Genomic DNA, 12,063 nt, shown 5'->3' with positions numbered 1-12,063 from the left:
TCACTATTTACACTACTGTTCACCTACTTTCACTTTTGGTCACTTTCGGTCGATAGTATACTCGCGGCGGTTGAAACAAGACTAACTCCTAGTGCGAAGCAGTTCGGTATTTATATCAGTGCATTCCTGTTCTAGAAGTTTCGACGGTTCTCATTCTCGAAGGTACTCATTCTCGAAGGTACTCATTCTCGAAGCTTCTAAAAAAGCACTCACTGACGGAACTCACTGGAACTCTCGTCGGGGATACATCACTCATAGGGAACTCACGGCACTTGAGTTCCTGTTGGTAACTCACATGGTACTCACGCTCACTGTTGATAATCGTGCACTCAGTGGCGTAGTCAGGGTGGGTCGAGAAGGGGCTACATTCGGATACACTTTGAGTCGCACATGTTTATGGCTCGTTCCGTACGGAACAGCTACTGATCCCGAGTAGCGTCTATCAGTTCCCTGTGTAAGTACAGATGTTCTTGCAATGACGGAGTAGCAACTGCGGAAAGTTCATAATAAATTCAATTTCCTTCAAAAGATTCTTGGAGTTATTTTTAAGTAAATTTTTCACGGATTCTTCAATATTTTATATAGGGTTTCAGATAAGAAAATGCCAGATCAATCATTCCCGTAATTTTCCCGATAAATTGCATACACAATTTCTTCAAGGGTTCCTTCCAAGAATTTTTCAGATGGATTCTATCAGGGATTTTTTTTAAAGAAAATCCCTTAGGGTTTTAGGGTTTCGATTAGAAATTTTTCCAATCATTATTATTGCAATTTTTCTGGAGAATAATCCATGAATTTTAGCATAACAATTCAAAAGGGCCAATCCTCAGATCGTTGATTCTGAAAAAAATATGTGAATACTGTTCACCACATTCTCAATTCCTATTTCTTAGTATTGCTGTTTGCATTTGAGACGCATATATTGAGTTAAAGTCCTCCAAATGCGGTAACACAAAATAATCAAAGGACACCTAGCAACGATTACATAAATCACCGCCGCCCTAGTAAGAAAAATCTATCTCTGCCATCGCATTTCTTGTGAAAAATCTTACCGTGTTTGATGTTCCCGCATTTGATATTTGCATTCCAAATGCACACAGCAATATTTTATTAAATCAATGTGATTTCTTTCTTGTCACTATACGTTAATAATCGATTTTATTCTGAAAAGTGCCAAAAATGTGGAAAAAATTGTGAATTCGATTTCCAACTTGAAGTCTGTTTGCGTGCCTTAGCCCAAGGCTAGGCCCTTTTAGTTTTCAACGAATGACCAACAGTTTGTTTAATGTTGACAATGCTTGCATAGTTTAGTGTTAGGAGATGCTAATGATACCAAAACCCGATTTGTTTACAATTTGATTATTGGCTCTTTCGAATTGTTATGCGAGAAATAATCAGAAATTAGAATTCAGATCCTTGCTGAAGTTGTCCTGCAAGAGTTCATATTCTTATAATTTCTACAAATAATAAAATTGACTATTCTATTTCTTTGAAAATATGAACCACTATGTTTAACAAAGGGCTTGACAAATACAAACAGCTTCACAGAAGGCAGTTCTTGTTTGATTTTTTTTTACTTGTAATGCAAATTTTCTCGTAAACATGCTTCCTGTCCCCCTGTACACTTAAGGAATGTTGCCAGTTACCAAATGTTTTTATAACGTTCGTTGAAAATTATATGATATTCGACTTTTATTTGCTCTCTTTTTGTGAGTTTCGGATATTTAGCTTATTCCAATTACGTTTCGGACCTATTTCAAGCTATATGAAACATTGTGTATCAGCAGACTGATGGTATACAACCTCTACTTTAAAACTAACCATTCGTAGTCATAATGTTCTGATTTCGACGGTACCTCAATGTAACGCCTCGATATAACTGACCAGTGTTGCCAATTAAAAAAAAAAAAATAAAAAAACCGGAATCGTGAATATTCATTCTAGAGGGCTAATCGTGAACCATCTCTAAACATTGTCCTTGGACCTATAATTTAACTTCTACTACGTGCAGATCGGATTCAAAATTTCTTTCTCCTAATGTTTTTCTGGCGTGTCATTTGGCATCAAACGACCAGAGAGATGGCCACAAAGATCTGAAATCTATCAACGAAAGGCAGGAAATCACAAGGCAGAGTGAAATGACCGAAAAGACCGAAAAGCAGAATTATTCAAAGACAGCATGTACTGACATCATATGGGCTACGTGTTTTCAAAGTCAGGAAGGCGCTAAAACGAACTGACAAGCAAAACACGGCGGCCAAATTGCCTGCGCGGAAGCTGTACCGTGAGTGGCTGTCTCGTCATGGACGATGAGACATACATCAAGGCGGACACCAAACAAATCCCCGGCCTCGAGATTTTTGTCGGTACGTCTCGCATGGAGGTTCCGGAAGAGAAAGATGGACAAATTCGCGAAGAAGTACTTGTTGTGGCAGGCCATCTGCGAGTGCGGACGGTACAGCAAGCCGTTCGTTACAACCGGAACCATAAACGGGCAGATTTATCGAGAGGAATGCTTGCAGAGGCCGGATCTCGCTTCGTGCCATTACGCCAAGCCAAATTGGTACGAAGCGAAGAGCGTTAATGTGATTCCGAAGAAGGGGAACGCGCCAAATAAACTCGAACTTCGTCCGATCGAAAAGTTTCGAGCTATAATAAAGAAGAAGTTGAACAAAAGCGGAAAAACATTCAAAACCGATGAAGCTTTGAAGAAAAACTTGGAGAGATTGTGTAAAAAAAGGGCAAAATCTCGCCCAAGATCTCATGAGCAGTGTTAAAAGAAATGTACGAGAATTCAGCTTGGGGAGGAAATTCAATAAATAAGTTATGCCAAAACATAGCTAATGTATAGTTATTTAATCCCTGAAAATTTGAGAAGTATCCGATTTAAAATTAATTTTTGGTGATCATTTTTGTGTGTCTATTTTTTCCGAGTCCTGTCCTTAGACCGGATATAACCTGGCATCTACGCCAGTTCATGCGGGAAGGTGTAGGGTTAAGGTAATTTTATGGCAGATAGGCGTGCCTGTGGTTGGCAGACTGCCTTTGTATGAGGCTTAAGGAAAGGTGTGCAATAATTATGGAAGAATGGAAGCGTAGGGAGACGGTTTTTGTCCATCTTCGGATGTAGGAAATGCTATGATCGAATATTTCCATATGTGATAGATTGAGTGGAAAATAGATACAGGTGAAAGACACAACTTCAAAGTACGGGGGAAGAAGGGACGTTCTGTTTATGAAGCTGAAGCGGTAGGCCATTAGACCACCAACCCCGTTCTCAAATACAAAACACACTGGAAAACAAAAATTACCAAAGCATGAGCATGAGAGCTTGAGCATGGATGACCGGTTTGTAGTTGCGTGATTGACCAGAACAATCGAAGTTGCACAGAGATTCAATGAATGTGGCTTGGGATTGGCAACCCATTGTCAAAGTGCATAAATCGAGAGTTTGAAGCTTAAAAATTAATAACGGCATCGGTCACGCCCAATGCGGTAATCGGAGAAGGGAAGGAATGTTAGTTAGACAACCATTGTTACTAAAGACCGAATATACCTCTGCATCTCCACAGTTGTCATGGAAAGTATATTGGGTTAGTAGGATAAGTTGATGATAATGGTTATGCGATTCATGATATAATCACGCCTAGCCGGATTCCTGATATTATCGATTACGTTTTGCATGCCAAACGCTCAATCGATGGACCAAACACCACCGGGATCAACAATTAAAGTTACAACATAAACCTTAATTTTGTCACATTTCTTTGTGTCGTAATCAATTGAAAAACTTATCCTATTCTGTTCTGCAATTTTCTAATGATCAATTATTTTCTCCTTCTCCCTCTGTTCCTCAGTTGCCCTCGAGGAGGAGCGAAATAGTCCCAACAGCACCGGCAGCGGGAACGACCGGGGCGAACAGCTGAATCCAAAGCAACGGCACCAGATGAAGCACCGCGAACTGTTCCTGTCCCGCCAAGTGGAAACCCTGCCCGCCACCCAGATCCGGGGCAAGTGCTCGGTGACGCTGCTCAACGAGGAGGAATCGCTGCTCAGCTATCTGAACAAAGACGTGAGTAGTAGTAAAGGATCGATTTCCAACACGAGTCGATTGCAAGCGAATCGACATCCGAACGTCGTCGAATAGTTCAAACCCTAAGATATCGGTTGAACGCATACTCATCAAACATCTCGTTTTTTTAGGATACCTTCTTCTACTGCCTAGTATTTGATCCGACGCAGAAAACGCTGCTGGCGGACAAGGGGGAGATTCGCGTGGGGAGTCGGTACCAGACGGAGGTGCAAGCCATGCTGAAGGACGGCGAAAAGTACGAGCGAAATCTCGAAGACATGGAAACGCTGGTGTGGACGCCCCGGCATTCGCTCAGCGACAAGAAGATCGACCAGTTCCTGGTGGTGTCCCGGTCCGTTGGTACCTTTGCCCGAGCCCTGGACTGCACCAGCTCAGTGAAGCAACCGTCCCTGCACATGTCGGCTGCGGCCGCTAGTCGTGATATTACCTTGGTAAGGCCTGGAAATTCCGAAATACTGCGTTGATTTGAAATAACCATCCAAATCTTTTCAGTTTCATGCAATGGATACCCTGCACAAGCATAGTTACTCGATAGAGAACGCCATGTGTTCGTTAGTGCCCTCCAGTGGGCCGGTGCTATGTCGAGACGAGATGGAGGAGTGGAGTGCTTCCGAGGCGAATCTCTTCGAGGACGCGCTGGAAAAGTACGGCAAAGACTTCAACGACATTCGAAACGACTTTGTGAGTAGTACCTATCGAGGAAGGGTTCCGACTGGTATGCGGTGTCCAGCCCCTTCAAAATCCCTTTTCCACTCGCCTCAGAACTTACTAACCTTTTTACATCATTTGCCGAACATTTGCAGCTTCCGTGGAAAACGCTCAAAAGCATAGTGGAGTACTACTACATGTGGAAGACGACGGACCGGTACGTGCAGCAGAAGCGGGTGAAAGCCGTCGAGGCCGAATCGAAGCTGAAGCAGGTCTACATTCCCAACTACACCAAACCCAGCCCGGCGCTGATCACGAACAACAACAAGAACATTCTGAACGGCAACTCGAACGGGAGCAGTGGCGGCGTGGAGGTGCTCACGATCAGTGGCGGAAAGCCGTGCGAGTCCTGCTCGACGCTAGCGTCGCCACAGGTAAGAGACTATTCCGTTGTAGGGACAAATGACCTTCATGCTAAATTCGCTTTCGAAACAATAGAAGGAGATAACTGTTCTATTGTTTGTGTCGAGATTTCGTAACAATTAGATGAAATTATGAAACCGTTTCGATTCGGATTCGTCGGAATGCTGTCGGAAATTCGTACAAACCCTTTCGAGGATTTATCAGAATCTTGTCGAGAATTCGATGGAATCTCTAAAAAAAAAAAAAAAAGGTTGAGTGACTGTGGTATGGAGTGGTAGTAACATTCTTGCTCGCGATGCTAATTGCTTGAAATCGTGAAAAACGCTCTAAATATCCTCCTAGTGAAGTTAGATACTCACGTCATATTATATACCACAAAGGGAAAGCGGTGCACCAGGCCAAAATCCTTATATCTCTGTGATATTAGCTGGAAAATAATCGTCAGAATCACTGTAGTTATCGTCGACGCCATTACGCTGATACTTGTTTCGATATCCAACCGAAGAGAACTGCTGAGTTCCAAATGATGTCGAGGAGAGATACAACAGTGTCCAAGCGCGTGGGCAACGTGAAGACTGGTGAGGTGTACAACGATGATACCGACGAAATGACTATCTCCCAATTAGCTAGCTCAATATCGGAGCAGCTAACCAACACCAAGAGAGAAATATCGCAACAACTGTATGATGAGGTTCGTGGTCTTAAAAAAACCATCAAAACTGATTTGGAAGAAATGCGCTCTGCATTGGAGAAATCGGTATCCGAGCTAAGTCGCTGTGTTGATCTAAACAAGGAGAGCATACAACACAATGCCCATGCTATATCACGTTCTCATCTACGAAACGATCTTGTTATCAGCGGAGTACCATTCGTGCAGGGAGAGAATCTTCGCGAGTACTTCGAGAAGTGGTGCCAAGCATTGGGATTTAACAACAATGATCATCCTAGTGTGGATATCCGCCGGCTGCACAAATCAGTTATGGTTCCCGGAAAAACCTATATGATACTGGTCCAATTTGCGATCACAAACCATCGCAAAGATTTTTACTTCAAGTATTTACAATCAAGATCGTTTACATTGGATCAACTAGGCTTTTCTTCAAGGGACAGGATTTTTGTCAACGAAAACCTGACCGTCACTGCTAGATCTATCAAAAGCAAGGCTCTCTTGGCCAAGAAGAATGGGAAGCTGTACTCGGTCATCACGCGAGATGGGATTATCTACGTCAAGAAGACCTCAGAGAGTGAGAGCCGCCGGGTGGAAACTGAAGATGAACTACTGAAGATCACACAAACATGCTAGACCTTTCCTAATAAGCCATCTCTTTCCTTGTTGATACCATCCTTGAATTTTCCAATGTTTCCAATCCTAAAAGTCAAGATTTAATTATAAACTGCCTTTCCTGCGAAGTGGCCTCTGTCCTTCCAATCCTTCCTGACTATAGTTCATGTATCCACTCCTAAAAGTTGTTGCTGTTATTGCTGTTGCGTTGGATCGGAGAGGATGACATCATTGCTGTTGCTGCTGCTGCTTTGTGTGCAATTCGTAATATGAAATTTAATGAATGGAAGAACCATACCGTACGTTTGTGCAAAATTATACTCTTGTTGAAAATTGTTTGCATTGTAAATTCACTAGATTAGTTGCATTTCAAGTCTATTGGCATCGCGAAAACGAAAATGGAAATCAATATGTTTAATTTAGTAGACTGTAGTTATATGATTCTTGACCAGTTGATTGCTTTGCATTGCTCATTGAACACAATTATCAGAGATAATGGCTAGTATGATCCTAAACAACGCCTCAACAAACATATGTTTGCCGGGAGCTGTTGTCAAGGCAGCTCTCATTCCCGGAAAGCTTTCTATTTGTTGCTTAAACATGCAAAGTATGTGTGCTAGACAAATGACAAAATTTGAAGAGTTTAGTCAGATTTTGAATATCTCAGAGGTTGACGTTGCATGTGTTTGCGAAACCTGGCTGAATGAAACGAAATCAAGTGACATGATCAAAGTTGAAGGTTACCACACTTTGAGAAGTGATAGAGTGGGGAAAATCGGAGGAGGACTCCTAATTTACGTGAAGAAATCTTTAAAATACAAGCTTTTAGAATGTTCCTTTGTAGATACCCGCAGGAAAACTATAGAATTCATGTTCGTTGAACTTTCCACCGCAAGTGATAAAATATTATTAGGTCTGTTCTACAACCACCCCGACTTGGACTGTTCCGATCTTATTAGTGACAAAATGATCGAATATGGCACTCACTATAATAATTTGATTCTGATAGGAGATTTCAATACAAATATTATGAAAGCAAGTCCCAAATCAAATCGCTTCAAAGATACCCTCATGTCTCTTTCACTATTTAATGTTGGACTGGAACCCACCTTTTTTCACCCCACTGGTGCGTCCCAACTAGATCTTATGTTAACAGACAACGTAGAAAACGTTCTTAGGTTCAATCAAATCAGTGTTCCCAACATATCCCATCACGATCTTATCTTCGCTTCGCTTGACTTCGATACTACGAAGACCAATAATGATGTTTTTTATAGAGACTATAAGGCACTTGATCCGGAAATTGTTCTCAACAAATTTAACGAATCTGACTGGCAGCGGTTTTATTCAATCACTAATCCTGATGTATTAATCGATATGTTTAACAATACTTTGAATTCAATCCATGAAGAATGTGTTCCTCTACGTAAAGTTAGAAAATCTAAGAATAAGGTTAACCCTTGGTTCAACAGTCAAATCCAAATAGCTTTCATAGATCGAGATCGAGCTTATAAAAAATGGAAGCATTCTGCTGATTCAGATGATTTTGCACGCTATAAAATACTTAGAAATTTATCAAATCGACTAGTGACTCAAGCAAAGCGAAGTTATTATAATGCGCAATTTAGTGGAGAGATGACTACAAAAGACTTCTGGCACAGAATTCGTCAAACAGGATTAGGTAAGCCAAATTCCAACATAGAAAGCGATTTTAATGCAGATGAAATTAATGCTTCATTTCAAAGGCATTTTACATCGCAGATACGCACTATTACGCATGATCCCAGAAATAACAATGACAGACGTTTTGCCTTCCAGCCGGTTCGAATTTTCGAGATTATTAACGCAGTACATGAAGTTAAATCAAATGCGATTGGGCTTGATAATGTTCCAATAAAACTGATAAAGAGTCTACTACCATTGTTGTTGGCACCCCTTTCACATATTTTCAATAATATCATTGAATCCTGTGTTTACCCTCAAGTGTGGAAACTAACAAAAATAATCCCATTCAGGAAAAAATCTAACGTTTGTTCATTGAACAACTTACGACCCATAAGTATAATAAGTGCGATATCAAAAGCATTTGAACGAATTCTGAGAAACCAGATATGCTGCTTTATTCACGAAAATAACATGCTATCATCTTTGCAATCTGGTTACCGTAGGGGTCATAGTACCAAAACTGCGATGTTGAAAGTTTGTGACGATATAGGCGTCGTATTAGATAGAGATAGTAAAGTTGTTCTTGTACTTTTAGACTTTTCGAAAGCATTTGATACGATCTCGCACTCTATTATGTGTCACAAATTAGAAAATCTTTTCAACTTTAGCAGAAATGCAGTGGTTTTAATACATTCTTATCTCAATAATCGCCAACAAGCTGTTTTCTGTAACAATACTCATTCCAGTTTCCATCCCGTTTCCTCTGGTGTTCCCCAAGGGTCTGTTCTTGGCCCTATTCTTTTTAGTCTTTATATTAATGATTTGCCAAACGTTGTAAAATATTGTTCTCTTCACCTTTTTGCAGATGACGTTCAATTATATTTAGACTGCACCAAGAAAAGTATTGAAGAAATCACAAGACTGGTAAATTTTGACCTCGAAGCAATTCGATATTGGTCACTAGAAAATACCCTCAAACTAAATGCGACAAAAACTTATGGTATAATGATCAGTCGAGAAACCAATGTAGAAAAACCTTTACTGAGAATCGACAATGAAAGCATCGAATTCGTAGATTCGGCAAACGTTCTAGGGTTCACGATACAGAATAATCTCAAGTGGGATAAATATGTTTTGAAGCAATGTGGTACAATTTACGCTTACCTTCGAGTATTGTATGCAAACGGAAATTTGTTAAATCGCTCTACCAAAATAAAACTATTCAAAAGCTTTATCTTGCCTCATTTCATATCGAGCGATTTCTTAATCGGCTCTACCTCTGTTCATGTTCAGAGTAGAATGAGAATAGCTTTGAATTCTTGTATTCGCTTTGTTTTTAATCTCCGTAGATTAGATCCTGTTTCGCACCTGCAACCTATGCTTCTGGGATACTCGTTTCAAAATTTTATAAAAGCTCGCTGCTGCATATTATTGCATAAAATAAGCACAACCAAAATGCCAAAATGCCTAATGTATCTCTATGATAAACTCCGACCATTTCATAGTCCAAGAGCAAAACAATTTATCATTCCTACGCACTTTTCCTCCGCTTATGGCAAAACATTTTTTGTTAGAGGTGTTGTTCTGTGGAATTCATTACCGAACTACATGAAAAATCAACAATCTGTGTATGTGTTCAAAAAGCAATGTCAGGAGTATTTTAATTAGTCAAGAATCAAAATTGTGTATTTTATTGTATTTTTGTTTATGTTCTTTGATGAGATGCTTGAAAATCCATGCCAGTATGCTGTGTAGCATTTAAAAAGACATTAGTCTTAAGCTATCGGAGAAATAAAAATCAAATCAAATCAAATCCTTTCGAGGATTCGTTGGAATCCTTGCGAAGATTCGTTGGTATGCTTTCGAAGATTCGTTGAAATCCTTTCGAGGATTCGTTAGAATCCTTTCGAGGATTCGTTGGAATCCTTGCGAGGATTCGTCCAGAATCCTCCCAGCCCAGAATACTTCCAAGGTTTCGTCCAAAATCCTCCCAAGGATTCGCCCAGAATCCTTACAAGAATTCATCCAGAATACTTTCAAAGATTCTTCCAGAATCCTTGCAAAGATTCGTCCAGAACAGTGGCGATTCCCTAACCTCAAATCTACCTGTTCCACGAATAGAAATTCTTGAATTTCAGCAACAAATTTGCATGTAATGAATAGAGATTTGTTAGAAAAGACGATTTCAATAATTATTTTTTTGATTTATAATCTAAATTTGCCAAAATAGTCAATTTTAAAGTCGTAGAACAGGTAGAAAGTTAGGTTACGAGTCGCCACTGGTCCAGAATTCTAATAATGAGTCGACCAGAATCCCTCTGAACATTAATTTAGAACCCTCCTGAAGATTCGTTCAAAAATCTCCTGATCATTCATTCAGAGTTCTCCTATGGATTTGTCAAGAATCCTCCTGTGGAGTTGTCCAACATCCTCCTGAGGATTTGTTCAAAGTCCTCCTGACGAATTCTTCGAAGGATTCGCCCAGAACCGTCCCGAAGATTTGTGTAGAATTGCCTCGAGGAATCGTTAAGAGTTTTGCTAAAGATTCGTCCAGAATACTTCCAAGGATTCGTCCAGATGATTCGACCTCCTGAACATTCGTTCAGAACTCTTCTGAACATTCGATCAGATTCCTGATGATTCGCCCAGAATCTTTGAAGCCTCTCCCTAGAAGTTTGGAAGCTTCTCCCAAGAAGCTTGGAAGCTTCTCCCAAGAAGCTTGGAAACTTCTCCCAAGAAACTTGGAAGCTTCTCCCAAAAAGCTTGGAAGCTTCTCCCAAGAAGCTTGGAAGCTTCTCCCAAGAAGCTTGGAAGCTTCTCCCAAGAAGCTTGGAAGCTTCTCCATAGAAGCTTCTAAGCCTTTCAATAGAAGCTTTCAGCCTTCTGAGGAGAAGCTTGGAAGCTTCTTGATAGAAGCTTGGAAGCTTCTTGATAGAAGCTTCTAAGCTTCTTGATAGAAGCTTCCAAGCTTCTCGATAGAAGCTTCCAAGCTTCTCGATAGAAGCTTCCAAGCTTCTCCATAGAAACTTCCAAGCTTCTCGATATAAGCTTCCAAGCTTCTCGATAGAAGCTTCCAAGCTTCTCGATAGAAGCTTCCAAGCTTCTCGATAGAAGCTTCCAAGCTTCTCGATAGAAGCTTCCAAGCTTCTCGATAGAAGCTTCCAAGCTTCTCGATAGAAGCTTCCAAGCTTTTCGATAGAAGCTTCAAGCTTCTCGATAGAAGCTTCCAAGCTTCTCCATAAAAGCTTCCAAGCTTCTACATAGAAACTTCCAAGCTTCTCCATAGAAGCTTCCAAGATTCTACATAGAAGCTTCCAAGCTTCTCCATAGAAGCTTCTAAGCCTTTCAATAGAAGCTTTCAGCCTTCTGAGGAGAAGCTTGGAAGCTTCTATTGAAAGGCTTAGAAGCTTCTCCTCAGAAGACTGAAAGCTTCTCCACAGAAGCTTTAGAGCTTTTTTTAAACTATTCTCATTTATTTGAGGCTGAATCGCGTTTCTATCTTTACGGAGCCGAAAACATAATCGTCTGTTATAACACCACTGATTATCTCATCTCTCATTTCTTCCCAGTGGTACTCGTGGGGTCCGTCGCACATGAGCTGCCGTCTGTGTCAGATCTGTTGGACCTATTGGAAGCGTTACGGAGGCCTTAAAGTAGCATCCCGGTTAGCGGATAGTGGTGATATTGTCGACACAACGACGACGGCAGCAAACACCGGAACGACGCCTCCTGTCGGCGGAAATGCCGTGTCGCTGAAGAAACAACGAACCAGCGGTGGCCCAGGAACCGGCGGTGGCAGTGCCGGAAGTGATATCGACGATGATCTGACCATTGTGGCGAGTAGTGGACCGATCGGTAGTTTAGGAACCGGCGGGCTGAGCAATCATCGACCGCATAGGTAAGTGCGACACTTCGACATGAGGGGTTTCTTGTTCTGAATGTTCGCTTTTCT

The 12,063-nt window shown here is 41.0% G+C and overlaps 1 protein-coding gene across 1 annotated transcript in view; it reads left to right on the top strand.

Moving 5' to 3' along the window:
- LOC5570837 (metastasis-associated protein MTA3) overlaps positions 1 to 12,063 on the top strand; it is a 311,328-nt gene that overhangs the window by 289,699 nt on the left and 9,566 nt on the right. The window contains exons 4-8 of the mRNA XM_021837345.1: positions 3,858 to 4,072; positions 4,204 to 4,524; positions 4,586 to 4,774; positions 4,897 to 5,175; positions 11,681 to 12,009. Of these exons, the coding sequence (XP_021693037.1) occupies positions 3,858 to 4,072; positions 4,204 to 4,524; positions 4,586 to 4,774; positions 4,897 to 5,175; positions 11,681 to 12,009 (1,333 nt within the window). The remainder of the gene's footprint in view (positions 1 to 3,857; positions 4,073 to 4,203; positions 4,525 to 4,585; positions 4,775 to 4,896; positions 5,176 to 11,680; positions 12,010 to 12,063) is intronic.

This window comes from Aedes aegypti, chromosome 1, assembly GCF_002204515.2.
Source record: "Aedes aegypti strain LVP_AGWG chromosome 1, AaegL5.0 Primary Assembly, whole genome shotgun sequence".
NCBI lineage: Eukaryota > Metazoa > Arthropoda > Insecta > Diptera > Culicidae > Aedes > Aedes aegypti.
Note: the sequence above shows the minus strand (reverse complement) of the source record. Positions and strands in the feature narration are given on the sequence as shown.